Below are 17623 nucleotides of genomic sequence, written 5' to 3'. Positions count from 1 at the left end.
GCTGGTAGGAGCGGGAGCCCCGGCGGCAGAGGGGAGGATCACAGAGGAGAGACGCATGCATGGAAGCTTTGAGGTAGGAGCTGGAGGGTAGTGTTTCAGGTGCCTAATTACAGCAATTTGGCAGGTGAGGTGGAGGTCGAGTAACACGGATAGAGGTAAGGAAAGGCCAGACCCTGTGTGTCATACTGGGGAGCCTGGACTTTATACCAGTGGACGGAGACCACCGAAGGTGGCAGGCAGGGAACTGGTGCAACCAGACATGTGTTTGCAGTGACTGGCTGGTTGGGGCGGGGAGAGGTGGCGGGAGATGTAGGGAGGCTGCTGGGGAGAGAGGAGACAGGCAGAGACTGGGGGGGGGGGTGCAGAGGGCCACAAGGCTTTTCAGATCACAGCTTCTTGAAGACTCAGTTGGTGCCTGATTGGATGGGATGAAGAGGTAAGACGGATAAAGATGCGCCTCTGGCCCGGGTGACCAGAGGGGTGGAGGGTGCTTGCTGGCAGCGGGGCGCCCTTGAGGAGGATGGGTTGGAGACAGGAGCTCCGGAGATGGAGCAGGACCTGTGGATTACCTTAGTGACCATGTTCAGGAAGTAGCCGACTGTGTAGCCTGGAGCAAAGCGGAGAGAGCTGGCCTGAAGAGGGTAATTCGGGATTTGCCGACCAGCCGACAACTGGGAGCCGTGGGTGGGGAGGAAAGTGCTCAGGGGACGTGTGCGGACCAGCTAGGCCTTGTCTATGCATCAGAATCACCTGTGGACCTTTAAAAACCACCCACATCTGGGCCCCACCCCAGACCTGAATCAGAATCTTGGGGTGGGCATGTGCAGGTTTTCCAGTTTGCACGGGTTGGCCTGGTGTATGGCCAGGGCCAAGAACCGTAGCTTTGTTGACAGCAGGTCCTGTGCAGGGGAAGCCAGAGCACAGAGAACTGCTGGGGGTGGGGGGGCAGGGGCTGTCTGCGGGCCTGACAGGACCCCTGGGGGACAGGGGACCAAGCAGGGAATAGCTTCTCCCTTCGCTGCTTCCTGCAACCTGGGGCTCAATCAGTCATGGCTGCCTCTTGTAGGCCGTCACCTAGACCCGGTACAACTCCAGGGGGCGCATTCCCGTAGAATGCGGGAACTCATTGGAATGGTGCCATTTCCAGCAGCATCCCAAGGGAGTTCTGGGTGTGCCTGTCCCTCTGTCAGGGCCTGGCTTTCCCCCCAGCAGAGGCGGCTTCTGCCCGAGAACCAACCACAGCAGTTAAGGGGGCATATAGGACGCTGGTGGCCCTTGGGATGGCAGGAGAGAGGCAAGGGGGCTGGCCAGCCTCACTTACTGCCAGTGGCAGCTCTGGCAGGAAGTGCACTCCATGCCTCAGATGTGGGTGTGGTTTGCCCTGATCTCAGGCCTGCCTGGGGACACTGGGAGGGGAGCCATCAGATTCTAGGTCTCTCGGGGTAGGGGTAGGGGTGTCCTTTCCCGGGTTCACCTGGGGATGCCTAGAGCTGGGCTCAGCCTTCCTGTTCTGTGTAGGTGGAGAGGGGTTGCGGGGAGGGGTGCGCCTTTGTGCTCTGGGTGGGGATGGGGCCTATTTCCTCTGGAGCTCAGCCCTGGGAGCCAGGAGCAAGTGTGGTCGATGAGCTTCTATGTCGGGGCTCAGCACATCATTTTCCTGAGCTTGCAGGAATCTCTGTCCCTGTGTAACTGGGGCTCTGGGGACCTTTGGACTTCAGCCCCTTGCCCTCTGGCTCCTTCAGGGTAGGGCAGACCCTGGGGCATGCCCTCATACTTGTGGTCGGCTTCTCTTAAGGTGAAGAGGGTACGGGACTGTGAGGGATGGGAGAGGCTTCAGAAGAAGAGGAAGGGGCCCAGGAATCTGTGGGCTAGAGAGATGGCCCTTGGCTTTTATGTCGTTGCCGAGGTCCCAGGGTCCTGCTTCTTTCAGGAGCATCACAGAAAGCAGAGGAGGCCAGATTCAGGGAAGAGCTTTATTGCTTCCAGGATGGCTGCCCAGGATGGCTGCCACAGCCTGGACAAGGTCCTTGAGCCTCATTTCCCTCTGGTCCAGGCTAAAGGCAGAACCCAAGGACCTTACAGTCTCATTGCTGAAATCCAGAACAGCTGCCAAGTTGGTCAGTCCAGGCTGGTGCACTGTCTTGTGGATCAGCTGAGGGGTGTGGCGGGGGGGGGGGGGCATTTCCATCAGGCTAGGCCAGGCCTCGCCTCCTGAGCTTTCAAGTTCTCTCTGCTTAAGCCAGGGTCTGTTTTGTTGGCTTAAATGATGGCTCCAGGTTTCCCTGTGGGGTCGTTAGGGGCTGGTGAATGGGAACACCCCATCTTCTCCTCAAGAAAGGCGAAACAGTGTCAGGAGCAGGAGGGGGCTGGCATGAGATCCTGCCGACCTCCGCCAAGCCCCAAGCAGGGTACGGGCTAGTCATGGCACCCCCCCCCCCCACCTCTACAGGGAGCCCACTGGTACCACTGCCCGGCGGGCCCCCTGGTGGGCCTCTTTCTGCATGGCAAGTGGACCCAACTTGACATCTCCAACCTTATTTAAAAATAAATTATCCCGCCCCTCCCCCCCTCCCAAATTCACAAAAATGATAATACACCAAACACTGATTGGAGAAACGATTCCAGCAGCAGCCTTGCTGCCTGATGTCCACCTCCTGCATGCTGGGCCTGCTGGGCACAGCCGGTGGCCTTCCGGCCCTGTGGCTTCAAGGACCCAGGCTGAGAATGAGGCTAAGTGCTGGTCTCTGAGGCTGGCCTCTGGGCAGACGCAGCTCTGGCTGCCCTGCCAAGGCCTCGCCACCTCTGGAGCCACTTGGCACTGTCCTTCTCTGGGTCTGAAGACTCCTGCACCTTTTAGGCAGAGCCAGACTGAGGCCAGTGGGGTGGGCAGGTGGCGGCGGCTGCTGCTTCCTCTTGGTGGTGCCAGGACCTCCGTGGCCATGTGCTGGGCCCATGTCAGATGCCGCTGGTTAGGTCAGTGATGACACGTGCTTTCACCAGCTTCCGCAGAAACTCTTTCTCTCGCTGGATATTGTGCGTCCAGGACTGGAAGGCAAGGCACAGGGAAGGGATGAGTGGAGCTCGGTGCTCTCCTCTGCCCAACACTCTCCCACTGCTCTGTGACTGGAGGATCTGCTCATGGTCCTCCCTTCCCAGAACCCCTTTCCACACCCTACGAGAACTCTGCCTCTCCTCTCCTTCCAAGACTTCAAAGACAGGGGCCTTCCACCCTTGTTCAACAGACGTCACCTCCTTGTCTAGCTGTGCATCCAGGGCACCTAGATCCTAGGCCCTGAGGGTAGACCAAGTGAGTCAGGGAGAGCTGGCCCAGGCCTGGGGGCTGTGCCCTGCTGGAAGGAGGACTGCGTGGGGTCGCTTAGTCATCCTTCGGCCTGATGCAACGCGGTCTCCAGGCTGATGAAATCCTGCCTCCCAGATCAGAGGAGCCGGGGGGGGGGGGTGGGGGGCTGAGGACAAGAGGCTCACCTGTCTGTGAATGTGGAAATTACAGGGAAGATGCCGCCTTCTGGGCCTTTCCTGGGCGAAGACTGCACTTGGGCTCAGGCTCTCTCCTGTCCCTGGTACTTGCACCAGGATGCTCTGGTGGCTAAGTCCCTCAAAGAATGAAAAAGGACGGACTGACTGGCTCAGGGAAAGCGGACAGTCTCTTCGGAGTTTGTATGTACCTGACTGCACTGCGGGAGCCTGACCGTGGTGTTCACGGGAACTGCTGGCTGGGGGTAAGGACCCAGGGCTCTGTCCTGGCCCTAGTCTCATCCAGTCCACCTTCTCCAGCTTGCCAAATTTTTTTGATCAGAAACACAGGCCAAATTCCCTGTATCCTCTGACTATGCCCTTCGACTTCTTGGGCTAACCATGAACTTGGCTGCTCCTAAGGACAGTGTCCCCCAGACCCATCTCAAATGGTGACTGTTTCTTCTCTCCCACTCCACATTCCACGGTGCCTAGGTCTGCAGGGTATGCCTCTCTTAATCGCTGCGTCTACACCACTGTCCCTCCAAACTCCCTAAAGCCTCTGGCTCCCCCTGAGGCTCCTGTCACATCACTCTGCCATCGGTGACCTGTCCCTTCCTGCTGCAGACCCCCAGCGTGATCTGCCCTCATCCCTCGAAGAGTCACTCATTTGGCACACTGTCTCTCTTTGAAGGCAGGGACTATTCGGCACACAGTAGGTGCTCAATAAAGATGTGCTGAATGAAACTGCATTTTGTGGGTAAGAACACAGAGGCCTGGAGGAATGGCAGGGCCAGGATCCCAACAAATGTGTACACTTAGACCGCTTCCGCTCTATCACCTGCAGGAAGAAGCAATCACTGGTGGGTTTGTTTCAAGAACACCCACCAGGAGTCACTGATGGTTGAAAGCTCAGGGGAAGACTGGATTTTTTTAAAAAAGCTTGTTTACTTATTTTTACTCATCTCTACACCCATTGTCGGGCTGGCACTCATGAACCTGAGACCAAGAGTTGCATGCTTTTCTGACTGAGCCAGCCAGGCACCCCAAGACTGGACATTTTTTATGATATTAAGAAACTGTTAAAGGGCACCTGGGTGGCTCAGTGGGTTAAGCCGCTGCCTTCGGCTCAGGTCATGATCTCAGGGTCCTGGGATCGAGTCCCGCATCGGGCTCTCTGCTCAGCAGGGAGCCTGCTTCCCTCTCTCTCTCTCTCTCTGCCTGCCTCTCCATCTACTTGTGATTTCTCTCTGTCAAATAAATAAATAAAATCTTTAAAAAAAAAAAAAAAAAAAAAAAACTGTTAAAAAGTTTTTTTAGGTGTGATAATAGTATTATGATAGTTTTTTTTAAAAGTGCCTATCTTTTAGAGAAAGTTACTGAAATATTTATAGTCAGAATAGTATGGTATCTGAGACTTGTTTCCAAATAATCAGTGGGGAGGGGTGCACGAAAGGAAGGACAGGTGAACACTGGCCAGGCACTGATAATTGAGGGAGGTCAGTGATAGATGCATGAGCGCTCATTATATTATTGTCTCTATTGATGAATATGTTTGATAATATGTGTCCATAATAAAACAGGAAACACAATGATTGGCCCTGGGCTGTAGCTCTCTTAGGCCAGGCAATGCCACCTCATTCTCCCATCCACGTGGACGGCACAGGAGCTTACCAGAACTGTCTATTACTGTGTTGTCTACACCGTCTATGGGCTGGGACCAAATTCTGGCAGTCTTGGGTCCCCAGCCTCAGCAGGACCCCTGATTCTGGATGCAGCTGTCCTTCTGACAGCTCTTTTTCTTCCTCCATCTCTGGTTCCTCGCCCCTCACCCAGTCATTAAACCCTGGGGCTGTGCCAACCACTGATGCTCTGTGCTCTCCCTCTCCCTTGGCAACCGCTCCCCTCCCTGCCGGCCATGGACCTCAACAGGCAGCTGTACTCCTGACTCACACAACTCGCACAGTCCCGTGTGAGCCCACATCAGCCCTGAGCAAGCTGCTGAGCTTCCATCCTCCACCTCCTCCTCCCTGCTTCCTGGGAGCACGTACTGGGCACCATGCCTGCCGCTGTGCACTGCCTTTACTCGTAGCTCAGCCACTGGCCTTCGAGGCTGCTCTCCCCATCGTACACGGGGCCACCTCACTGGTGCAGCCCCTGGCCACTTCCCAGTGCTCCTCTCACTACTTCTTGACAGCGCCAGATGTGGTGGACAGTCCCTGCGCGCTGCTCCCTTGGTCTCCACAACCCTTCACCTTCCTAACTCCTGCCTTCTTTCGCTCTGTTTCCTCTCCAAACTCCTTTGACGTTCCTTGTAGCTCCCCCAGCACGGAACCTCGGCTGCCCGCCCCTTCCTGCTGGGCCTGGAGAATGGGCCCACGGGCCAAGCAGAGGGGAACAGTGCTCGGGCCAGGGAGCTGGACGGTTCAAGTGCTTCCTGCAGACACTCAAGGTGGACAGTGGGGATCCCAAACACAGGCACCAGCACTTCCAGTGAATCCTCAACCAGGATACTGGGAGGTTAACAGTGATAAGTACAGATAAAACATTAATAATAACGACTAACAGTATGGATGCTTACTGGGTGCCAGGCCTTTTTTTCTAAACACATTATTGGGTCTAATCTTCCCCAAACCTAGGGAATAGGTGCCATCATTACCCCCTGGGTAGGGGAAGGAAAGAAAGGTACAGAGCCAGGTTCTACACCCAGGCCATGGGATCTCCTAACCTGAAGTCCCCAGCACCCCGCACGGAGCAGGTGCGGCCAGTGCCGTGAGCATCAAGGCAGCCAGTTTCAGAGGATGATGGGGGTGGGGTGTGGGGGGCGGTCTGGCCTGGAAACTGAGATCTGGCATGCCCAAGAAGAAAGGAACAGGCTCCACCGAGGGCTTCAGGGAAGGTGCAGCCCTTCTCCCTCATTCCTGCACTAGGACAGACCCAGGCCCTACCGATCGAAAATTCTTTCTCTGTCTCCGTCTTCTCATCCACTCTGGAGTCAACGGAGTCTTCGTGTCTTGCCTAGACTGCTGGGACAGGCCCCCGGCTAGCTCAATCTCTGCCTCGTGGCCTTCTGTTTCGTGCTGCAGCCAGAGTGACCTACTACATGCCAGTAGGTGACGCACTACATGCTAGTGACCTACTACATGCAGCCTGATACCCTCCCGTGGCTCCTCCAGGCCGGTGGAGTGATGTCCAAACTCCTCACCGCGGCACAAGAAGCCCTGCGGGAGCTGGCTACAGCCTCGCACCCTCTGCCTGGAGCCCGGACACCAAGTTTGCAGGAAAGCAGTGTGTAAGAGGCCAAAGATACCACGGAACAGAAGCCAGGAGACAGGTGAATGCTGTGTTAATGGTTCCGAGTGGGTGCAGGCGGGGGCCAAAAAGGCAAGAAGATACACAAAGAGACATAGAGGGAAAGACCAACGGGGTCCTGGCAACGAGGAGGCAAGCCTGGAACCACTACTGAAGGCGATGGCATCAATCTGGAGCCGTCCTAGCCCCGCGGTGGGCCCCCCACTCCTGAATCCCACTCCAGGCAACAGGGGGGCCCCACCATAAGGCTATTCCGGGTTTCCCAAGGCGTGTTTAAATTCCTGCAAAAACTTCTCATGGCTTAAGGTGTCTGAGTGAACAATACACGCGAGATCCTACAGAAAGGAACTTAACCCACAGACGGGGACGCCAAGCTCCTGGAGAACGTGGAATGTGAGAAGACCGTCCAGGATGGAGCCCTAGTGAATGCGGACTCTTTGGGGGTGGACTGAAATCAAGGACGCTGAGGAAGAGAATGAGAGAGACTGGCAAGTGAAACGAGAGGAACACCCGAGATCACGGACTCGAAAGTCCGAGCAGGAAAAGTTTCAAAGAGGAAGGAGTGGTCAACTTAAAAAGCATTTCTGAGAGGTCAGGAGAGATGAGACTTACACATGTCCACTGGATTTGGCAGCCTTGCGCTGAGTCACTGGTGACCTTTGTGGGAGTCATGGCAGGGGAAGAGGGAAGTCGGGCTGTGATGGAGTGAGGAGGGCAGAGGGGGCGAGCCCACATGAGCTGCCTGAGGCCCTGCTGTAGTCTGTGCTCCCACTGGACAAAGGGATGGTGGGGGAGCCTTCAGGGAATCCAGGCTCCGGGCTGGTGGGGGGCATGTGAAAAGGTACTGAGCAGGAGGGAAGGCTGGTTGAGATGGGAAGCACTACATTTAGAGGCTTAGGAGTCTGCACAGACGGGAGGCATTCTCCAGCACCAGCTCCACCCCAGCCTCCCCCCACCCCCGCCCCAGGTGGAAGCAGAGAAGCTGCTCAAAGCACTGGCTCAAGATGTGCAGGTCGCGGGCTGGCATCCGTGGGAGGCCAGTGGTAGCAGTGAGGGGACTGGGAGAGGGATTCGCATGGGCTCTGGATGTGAAGGCAGAAATGCTGTCAGAAGAGACTGGTTGCCAGCCCAGACACCAGGAATGCTTCTTGAATGTGAAGACACCTGGACATGTGGACCACCTGGGAAGCCATTCTGGGTGATCAAGAGCATCCATGCTACAGGGCTTCCCTTCCCAGGGAGGGCAGAGGGGTGCAGGGACTGTTCTGGCACTGAGAGGCAATGTCTCTGGGTGGTCTGAGAGGGCATGGAAGTCTTCTTGGGGAAGATGGTGCTGAGCTGGTGCCAGGATTAGCATGTGGCAGTTGGGGAGAGCGAGGATGAGGCAGGTGCGGGACCAGGGCAGGGAGAATGCCAGGGAGGGAAAGTTCGGGGAGAGAAGGGCAGGGAAGGGGGCACTAGGTTCAGGGGCACAGAGGATGCTTGGTGGCCAGAGACCCAAAGGCAGGGATGGATCGCCTGTGATCCAACTTAGCTAAAGGCAGGGCTCTGGGCAGCTGGACCAGCCACTGGTTCACTCTACTCTGTCTGTCTGTCCTGAGAGCATACCTCCCTCGACCCTGCTCAGAGACCACCCCCAACCCAGCCCAGCACCTCTTTGATGGCCGCCATGCGCACGGTCTCGTAGTAGTGCAAGGGTGCGTTGGGCGTGCTCATGTCATAGCCAAAGCCTGCGACTGCCACCTCATCACAGCCGTGTAGTGCCATGGTCACCGCCACGCTGCCAAGGGTCGGGATGTTCTGGAGAGGATGGAGGAGGGCAGAATTCAGCTGGTTTACTGAGCCAGGCTGAGACCCTTAACCACACTCACCAGAGCTGAGCTCCATGTCCCAGGGCTGGGCCCCTGCCCCCCCCCCACCCTGCCACCCTGTCCTCCCCTCCTGAGGCATCTCTGGCCCAGCTCCCCTCTGCCATCCCCCAGGGCCTTGCCATCTCACCCCGCGACCCATGAGGCCATTGTTGAAGGGCAGTCCGATGAGGGTGAAGGCGGCCTCCTGGATGAAGTACGGGTTGAGGATGCGAATCTCGGGGGGCTCCTTGGGCACTCGTGTGGCCACAGATTTCCAGAAGCCATCAGAAGCACTCTGCAGACACAGCATAAGCAGGCGTCAGCTGGGCACACAGCTCGTCATGGGACCGTATGTGTCGGGGCAGGGCCCCAAGTGTGTACAGACAAACGAGAAACAGGATGCAGGCATGATGTATATACTGGGGGACCGGGGGCACAGGGAACAGACACCCTGGTAGAGGAATAAGCTGGTGTGCTGGGGTCAGGGGTGGGGGGGTCACGACACAGGATGTATGACAGAGACAAGAGTAGGTGGTGGGGGACAGGGAGCACATGGTGGGGCCACCATGTGTGAGGGAGGACACAGAGTGAATCACAGGGCAGGGGCACTTCTGGGTGGGGCCCTGAGGTGTGCCATTCTGGTTCGCGGGGATTCCTGGGTCAGCAGGAGGACCCAGCAGCCCAGCTGTCCCCTCCCCTGTGCAGCTGAGGGGCCCACGAAGAGCCTGCCCTCTCTCTCCTAGCTGCTCTGCTGGGCTCGTCTCCTTTCCCTTCTGCTGTCTCTCCTTGCTTTCAGTTAACTGTTCTAAAGTGAACCTGAAAAACAAGGACAGAACGTGAGCTAGTAAGGCACAGCAGAACACAATATGCCACTGATTAGCAGTGGGTGACTTTAGGCAAGTGACAAGCTCTCAGAGCTTTAGTGTCTCTAACTGCAAAGTGGAGATCTCGGGGAGCCCAGTCCCGTACAGGAAAGGCATCAGGTCTCAAAACTTGACATCCCAGCATCCATTCCAGGGCCACAACATCCTCTCCTGATCCTCTCCCTTCCTCCAGCCCCAGCCCTACCTTTCTGTACAGTCCATGAGCCCTTCCTGGTCTAGTCCCTGAAGTCGGTCACCCTAGGGAGCACACAGAAGAGCTCACAGCCCCCTGTCCCTTGCCCTTCTATTGCCCCAGCCTTGGGAGCCCATCAACTTGGGCTCGACCATTCATCCACCTTTTCTGCCCACTGGGCTCCGACTAATGCTGGAGAGAATCGCACCAACCCTGCAAACTGGAGGCATTACCCAGCCATGGACTCCAGCCTGGTATCTCAGGGTGTTTGTTATTTGCCTAGAAAACCTAAGAAAAACAACTAAACTTAGAACGGACAGAATAATTTAGTAATGGGACATGAACTCCAACAGGAACAGTCACCAGATACACTACAAAGGAGATCCCATTTGCAATCTTAACAAAAAATATCAACTACTGAGCTACAGACTTAGATATGTGACCTGAAATAATAATTTTAAAAAAGCGATAATCCTTTATTGAGAGATATATATAAAAAAAGACTTAAAAAAAGAAACGGGAGAGACAAACTATGTTTTTGGATGGGAAGGCTGAATATTAACACAATGCCAAGTCTGCCCAGATTCATGTAGGCTTAAGAGAAGTCTAAGAAAAATCCCAATAGGGGATTTTTGAAATTTACCAAAAATAGCCCCCAAATTTACATAATAGGTATTAGAGTATATTATGAATTTGCAACTATTAAGGCATTGATAGATGTGTAAGAATCAACACAAACAGCAATGAACCAAGAGAGCCCGGAAGCAGAACCATATACAGATTTATATGTATTTAGCTAAGGTTATGGTAAAGGAAGCTTCACCGCCCGTGGGCCCAGGACCATTTTCTCAGCAAGTGGTATTTGAAAATCTGCTCTTTAGAAAAAAGATCCTTTTACTTCCTCTCCTCATACCCTACACGAAATTACTAAATGCTAAAACAGCAAAACTAAAAGAAAATTAGAGTGTATATTTTATCACTGAACTTTTGACATGTTAATGCAATGTCAGAAATGAACTAAAAAAAAACAGATTTTGACTTTGTAAACATTTTTAAGGGTTTTGCTGTATCAAAAATAGAATAAGTGGGGTGCCTGGGTGGCTCAGTCGTTAAGTGTCTGTCTTCAGCTCAGGTTAGGATCCCAGGGTCCTGGGATCGAGCCCCGCATTGGGCTCCCTGCTCCGTGGGAAGCCTGCTTCTCCCTCTCCGGTTCTCCCTGCTTGTGTTTCCTTTCTGTGTCTCTGTCAAATAAATAAATATTTTTTTTAAAATAAATATTTTTTTTAAAAATAAATACTTTTTTAAAAAATAGAGTAAGTCAAATTATGAGGGAAACAAAAAAGTGAAACATTTTGCACAGATAATAAGAAATACATATTTTAAAAATTAATGAAAAAATTAACAGGACACCATAAAAGTAGGGAAAGAGCACAAGGTTAATAAGCATAAAAAAACCAATAGTGACAATGAGACACAAATTAAAATAAGGTGTTCCTTATCATCCTCTAAAATACGTGTACGTGTGTGCATGTGTCTCTCTGTATGTATCTTGGCACTGTGGCAGTCGGCATACCCGGGCGGGATTCTCCTGCACTCCACTATAGGAGTAAAACTGGTGGAGCCTTTCTAAAATGAAAATGACAATATAACCAAAAGCCTGAAGGCTGTTTTTGTAGCTGATGACTGCAACCTTCCTCTTCTAACAGTAATCAGAATGGTGAAGACCTCTGTAAAAAAGGCTGCTTACTCAGTGTTATTTATAAAAGCACAATTCAAACCAGAGGAAAATCCAGAAGTATACAGCAAAGGTTTGGCTAAATGATACAGCTATAGAACTGATTGTTACAGACATCAAAAGTTTGTTTTCTAAGAACCGGTCTCACCAGGATGTCTCATAACTTACTGAACCAATCCGCTGTTGCTGGACATGAACGTGGTTGCTGGTTTCTGCAGATCTGCTCTGTCTCCTCTTCTACTATCTGTATGTTCTTCTATCCCTTCTACTATCAGTTCTCTCTCTCCCACTATCCAACCCACCTTCCAAGCCAGAAACCCGGGAATCCGCACTGGATTCTGTCTCTCCAGCCCATCCTGGCTTACAGGTCATCTGCTTCTTTCCATTCTATCTTGGAATCCCACAGACCCAAAGGCAGGGACCACAGGACCCCGCAGGAAGGGGAAGGGTGGAGGTGGCCAAGATCTTATGCAGAGCTGGGGAGGAGCCCCTGCTAAGAGGGCCAGGTGTGGACTGGAAGGAATGCAGGTGCCAGCCCGTGCTGTGCCAGGCTCCTGTCCCCTCCACGGGACCTGGCAGGCCCCAACAGTTCCGCACCTGGGGTTCCCGCCCAAGCCTGCCCCTCCCCCCACCTGAACAACAGGAGGCACAGTGGCTGCTCAGGAGAACCAGGAGGGCACGGCAGGGGGTGGGGTGGAGGTGGGGGAGCAAGTCTCCTGGCTGGTTTTCACAGACCTTACTCATTTACATCTCCTCCGCTTTCACCACTTCACAGGTACAGTCCCCAAGATGAAGCAACATGCTCGATCAAGGTCACAGAGGTGGCTGGGCCAAGTGTGACACCTGAGTGTCATGAGGCCAAGATAGGTGTTCTGCCACCCCAATGACCGTCGTCACTGCAGTACCTGCCTCCGGAAGTCTGGGGCCTGGGGTTAAGGGTGAATGAGCCCTCCCCTCTGCCCTCCAGCAGCTCCGAAGTGAGGAGGGGTCCCCTGGCAGGTGCCCCACATCCCATTTCACGAAGGCGACTGGGGTTCAGAAAGGCGAGGGGAGAATCTGGCTGGATCCAACTTCAGGAGCTGGTTCTCTCCATGACATGAGGTGTCTCTCTGAAGTCCCATACATGACGACTACGTAAAACCGTCAGAAATGAGCTTAGCTCTGCCCTCTGTGAGACTCAGGCCAAAGCTTCGGTGGAGAGGAGAAGCCGCTGATCTGGCCACTTTGGTTTGAGGGTACTGAGTGTCACAATGACTGGGATAGGCAAGAAGTCGTTCTAACACACACACACACACACATACACACCCCTCTCTTTAGCTCCGTGCTGTCATACACAGGCCTAGCTCCTGATCTCGGCCTCTGCTCCCTGCCTCTGGGAAAAGGAGGCCTGGGCATGGGTTTCGAGTCCCAGAGAGCCCGGCCAGAGAGTCCCGGAACTGGTGCACCGAATAGTTCAGCGGCTCTGGTTTCTTTTCTCCTGTTGTCACCGACCTGAGGCAGAGACTCCTCAGGAATTTCAGGGAAAGGAGAAATAAGACCAAGACAGGATTTGGGCATGTCGGGGTTTTCCCAGCCATAAAAATACCGTGTACCAACAAACCCCCAGCCAGTCTCCTAAAATAAAAGCTATGGCTTCTCTTCTCAGAAAAAAACCACACACACACGAGCACATACACATTTTACATTCTGCACACCGATGCGAGGGTCATGGGATCCCCGAAGCCAAGGGACCTGCAGACCCCGGCTGAAGAACCTCTGTGCCGGGAGGGGGGAAACTGGGGACGGGCACGGAGGAGGGCGCCTTACCGGCTACTGTGTAGAAGTAACGGATCCCTCATTTCTACGCCGGAAAATGAACAGACTGTTATGTATGTGAACTGACATTGAAATAAAAACTTGGACAGGGAAAAAAAAAAGAGAGAGAGAGAATCTCTGGTAATGGGGTGAGAGGGGATGAGAAGCCTGCAGCCGACCCTGAAGGGGCAGGTGGAAGCCGAGACCCCGGAGACTGACAGGAGCCATGAGAGAGGTGGGGTGCCAGGCGGGAGCAGGAGGGCTGGAGCCCATGAAACTTGAGCCTCACGTCCCAACTGTACATGTGTGTGACCTGGGGCAGTCATGTCATCTCCTCCAGCCTCAATGTCCTCATGCATAACAGGGGTGATGGGACCCACCTCCCAGCGTTGGGAGGACTGTATGGAGTGTAGAGCCAGACGCCCCACACGCCAGGACACAGACGTCCAGACATCCAAAGTTGGGGTGGGGGTGTGTTCTCCCTGGCTCCTTGCAGGAGGGCCGTGGGCGCTGGAGCCTTCCCCCGCTGGCTGACACTGCCATGCCCGCCACCGGAACACAACCCTGTCCCAGAAGGCCTACCCAAATGTAACCCCAGGCCTCTCACGGCTCCTTTCCCTGCCCCACAGGACACAGCGCAGAGGCCTACAGAATGGTCCAACCTCTCCTCGAGGCCAGCTGGACCCTGCCTTCCTTCCTTGTCGAGTCCCTCCCCTTCCAGGAAGGTCCCTGGCTCAGTCAAGTCAGGACCCAGCTTGACAGTGTGTGGTGTGCGGCCGCTGTAGTTCTCCTGCTGATAGGCCTTGCCGTGGTCTTCAGCACAGCCAAGAGCAACAGGGGAAGCTTCCAGGACAAGAGCGCCTCCCCAGCCAGGGCCCATGGCTTCCCCGTGCCCTCGTGGAATCTCCTCCTGCAGCCCCTTCCTTCCTCCCCTTGTTCCTTAGGAGAAGTCTGGAAGTGGAGAGGCTGACCACGGGCTGGTTCACTGTGTTCACTGTGGCCCAGAGCAGGGCAGGTGTGCTCCCTCCTGCTCCCCACTGCTCCCGCCTTGAGACAGGCCAGCTCTTCTCCCTGGGGTCACCCCAAAGGCCGCCAGGTCTCCCCACCTCCACCTTCAATTTCTTCCACGTCCCTGCACAAATCTGATCCGCACGCTCTCAGGACCACCGTATTCTGTGGCTTTCCGCTGCCCACTGGGACAGCTTCGCAGGATAATTAAGAGCGTAGGTCTGGTTTTTGGCTTTGTTTTCCTAATCCAGCAGGAATCTGTAACGCAGTGGGAAAGACAGGGCAGTATACAAACACCTCCGTATATGGCAGGGCGGTTATAATGTGAGAAAGCGCCGAAGAGAGGTTCAAAATATCTGCTGCACTTACTTAAAATATATACAGAGAAGACTCATCCAAAAAACCTTCAAGTGCATGGCACATAAAATAGGAAGGACAGCAAAGTGACACAACTAACAAAACCTCAGGGGAAACGAGCTCAAGGGGCGCCTGGGAGGCTTGGTCAGCTAAGTGACCATCTCTTGAGTTTGGATCCAGTCATGATCTCAGGGTTGTGGGATCAAGCCCCCATCAGGCTGCACAGATTCTCTCTCTCTCCCTCTGTCCCTCTTCCCTTAAAAAAAAAAAAAAAAAATGAAGAGCTCAAAAAGTAGGCTATGTACAGATGCAAATATCCCAGAGCTAATGATTAACCCAGATCAACCAATTAATGAATACTTGAGGGCCTGTTACATATAAATCATGTACTCTTTGTACAAAGAGATTCTCTAACATTTTGGACAACCAGTGACCCCCCCAAACACGGATTACAATCATATAAAAAGAGACCTTTACCAGCATCTGGTCCAGTCCCCAGCTGAAGAAACCAAAGCCCAAGAGGCTTGTTTTCTTCTCTGATCTACGTTGCCCGAGGATCCACCACCATCCTTCTTCCCCAACAACCCAGACGTAAGTCCTCCACCCCCCACTGACCTTTCCCTCTCCCTCACCCCCAGGAACCAAACAACTACCAAATCTGTGGCTTCTGGGCAGACCCATCACACAACCTTATGTTTCCCACCTTCACGCTGTCCGTCAGCCCAGCCCGGCTGGTGGCCGGGGGTTGCCCCCATGATTCCGTAGGTCTGTCTTTGAACCCTGACACCCTGACTACCAACCCTGTGTCCCAGCCACGTTATTTGCCCTAAGTCGTCTCATCCTCATCTACAAAATAAGGGAAAGAAGAATAGGTCCTCCTTTACCGTGGTTTGTGCTACGACAAATCAGTCCTGTGTGTAATACGTTTGGCAACAAGTCAGCTCGCTGGCTTCTGCTACTGTTTATACCACAAGATGAAGTCCAAGCTCCCCAACGTGACCCTTCACCTTCTACCCCCTGCCTACCCAGCCTCATCGGCGGTCCTTGCCCCCACATCCATGCAGGCCGCCCCCCAGTGCGTGTGGGGCGAGGGACAAAATTACAAATGGATTCCACATGCCACAGGTCTACATTTTAGATTCTAAATGTTTGAAAGTTACAGATTAAGCCATCAAGCTGTTAAATAAAATATATTCTACTCTCCCTTGAAAACCCATCTGGAAATCCGGATTTGCGTTTGGAATCCTGGCTCCTGCAGATCTGGGCTGGGCCATGGTGGTGTCAGGAGAGCCCGCCGGGCCCTGCCTCCCTCCTCTCCCCAGGCCCGCCCTCCCCCCACCTCACACAACGAGAAGTGCTGTGTACACGTGCGCCTGCTCCCCAGCCTCTGCACACAGTCCCCGCTGGGCTTCCAGGTCTGCACACACGGAGGCATATCCTGTCTTTGGGAGGACAGAAGTGGACTTGGCCCTGTGAGCCCAAGAAACTCTGAGTCTCTAGCTGCAGGTAATGGTCTACCGAGTGAGGATGGGTCTGTGGGAGGCAGCTCCTTCTTCAGTCCACAAATGGTGTGGCCAGAGGAGAGCCATGCGCCCCCTGGCCAGGTCCTGGGGCACAACTGCACTCATGCCACATGCCAGTTACACCGAGTCACCGAATATCCACTTGTCGCCCATGCTCTTCTGTGTGCCCTGAACTTCATCCAGTACCTACAGAGGCTGGGCCAGGGAGCTAGCTGGTTAGGGTTCTGGGCTTCAAGTGTCCCAGAGGCCAAGGCATGGGGTGGCGGGACCTTCTTGACCAGGTGGCCCTTGCCCTGTGCCCAGGGCCCGCTGCCCTCCCTGACGCACTCATTCCTGGGCCCCTGCCTGGCTGAGTCTCACTTCTCAGAAGGTGGTGGTCACCTGCCGGCCGAGGCAGAGGATTCGTTCGTTCCCAACATGGAATCCAGCGCCGCTTCACTGACCCTGCCCGCGTGGAAGCAGCAGGGGCGGGGGTGGCCGAGACAACATGGCAACACCTGCCCGAGTGCCCATGTCCACCCCAGCTGCAGGGTCAGCCCCCTCCCCTCCCCACAGGGTCGTGGACACTCCTCCCTGTTGTTAAACTACAATTTATGTAATGAACCCCTCAGGTTACACTTGGGTTTGTCTGTTATAAATAACACTATAATAAAAATCTTTGTGTGCGCATTTGTCCTTCCTTTGGATAAAGGCTGTTGGTGCCAAATGTCATTTCCTTTCCAAAAACCTTGTCCCCCTTTACACTCTGACTCACTCTGACTAGTAGCTCCGAAGCACCTGTCACCACACTCTTGCCAGCGTCATGTATCAGAATTTGAACACGTTCTTTCAAGATGTGGTAGGTGATAAAGGCATCCTGTTGCCTTTGCATGGATTTCTCTGACTGCTAGAAAGTTCAGCATCTTTTTATTGTTCCTAGTTATATTTCCCCCCGTCTGATTTGTTCAGTCTCCTGCCCTTTTATCTGCCGGGGTCCTGAAGGTTTTCTTGTCAGCTTTCGTAACAGTAACCATTGGTCCGTCACACCTCCCAAATAAACTTTTTCTGAGTTTTATGGTATCTCTAGTCTTTTCATTGTTAATTCGGCATAAATTTTCATATATTATTAAATCTGATTTCTCCTAGCACGTCTATCCCTTGAAAGTTCTTTCCCCTCCAGGGATCTGATTTCTATTCTACTTACTTCAAAGTTCCCTTTGGTCATGTTTTTATATTTTTACTTTTTAGTCCATTTGGAATTTACCTTGATGTGCGCTCTGAGGAGAAGGTCAGAAAACCTTTTTGAAAGCTATATTTGGAAAAAGCGATGAACAGAAATAGGAGTCGGCGTGGGGCCAGCTCTGCGAGGCTGACAGACAAGAGAAAAGACGCAGAGCATCAAGGATGGGGAAGCTCTCATTTCTTCATGAAGCAGAGTGAACTTGACCCGCGAAGGGAAGATCAAACATACTTAAGGGAAAGGCGTGCTTAGGAGAGGCAAGAGGAGAGCAAGGGTCTGGAGCTAAAAGAACGAC

The 17623-nt window shown here is 53.8% G+C and overlaps 1 protein-coding gene across 4 annotated transcripts in view; it reads right to left on the bottom strand.

Moving 5' to 3' along the window:
• Positions 1-1959: 1959 nt before the first annotated feature.
• Positions 1960-17623, bottom strand: part of ST3GAL3 (ST3 beta-galactoside alpha-2,3-sialyltransferase 3) — a 191980-nt gene continuing 176316 nt past the window's right edge. For all 4 annotated transcript variants that reach the window (XM_059374453.1, XM_059374449.1, XM_059374451.1 and 1 more), the window contains 3 exons: positions 8785-8931; positions 8440-8586; positions 1960-3045 (listed from right to left, as the gene is read on the bottom strand). In XM_059374453.1, the coding sequence (XP_059230436.1) occupies positions 2956-3045; positions 8440-8586; positions 8785-8931 (384 nt within the window). In that variant the 3' untranslated portion in view covers positions 1960-2955. The remainder of the gene's footprint in view (positions 3046-8439; positions 8587-8784; positions 8932-17623) is intronic.

This window comes from Mustela nigripes, chromosome 14 (genome assembly GCF_022355385.1).
Source record: "Mustela nigripes isolate SB6536 chromosome 14, MUSNIG.SB6536, whole genome shotgun sequence".
NCBI classification, from domain to species: Eukaryota; Metazoa; Chordata; class Mammalia; order Carnivora; family Mustelidae; genus Mustela; species Mustela nigripes.
The sequence above is the reverse complement of the archived record's forward strand: the minus strand, read 5'-3'. Positions and strand labels throughout refer to the sequence as shown.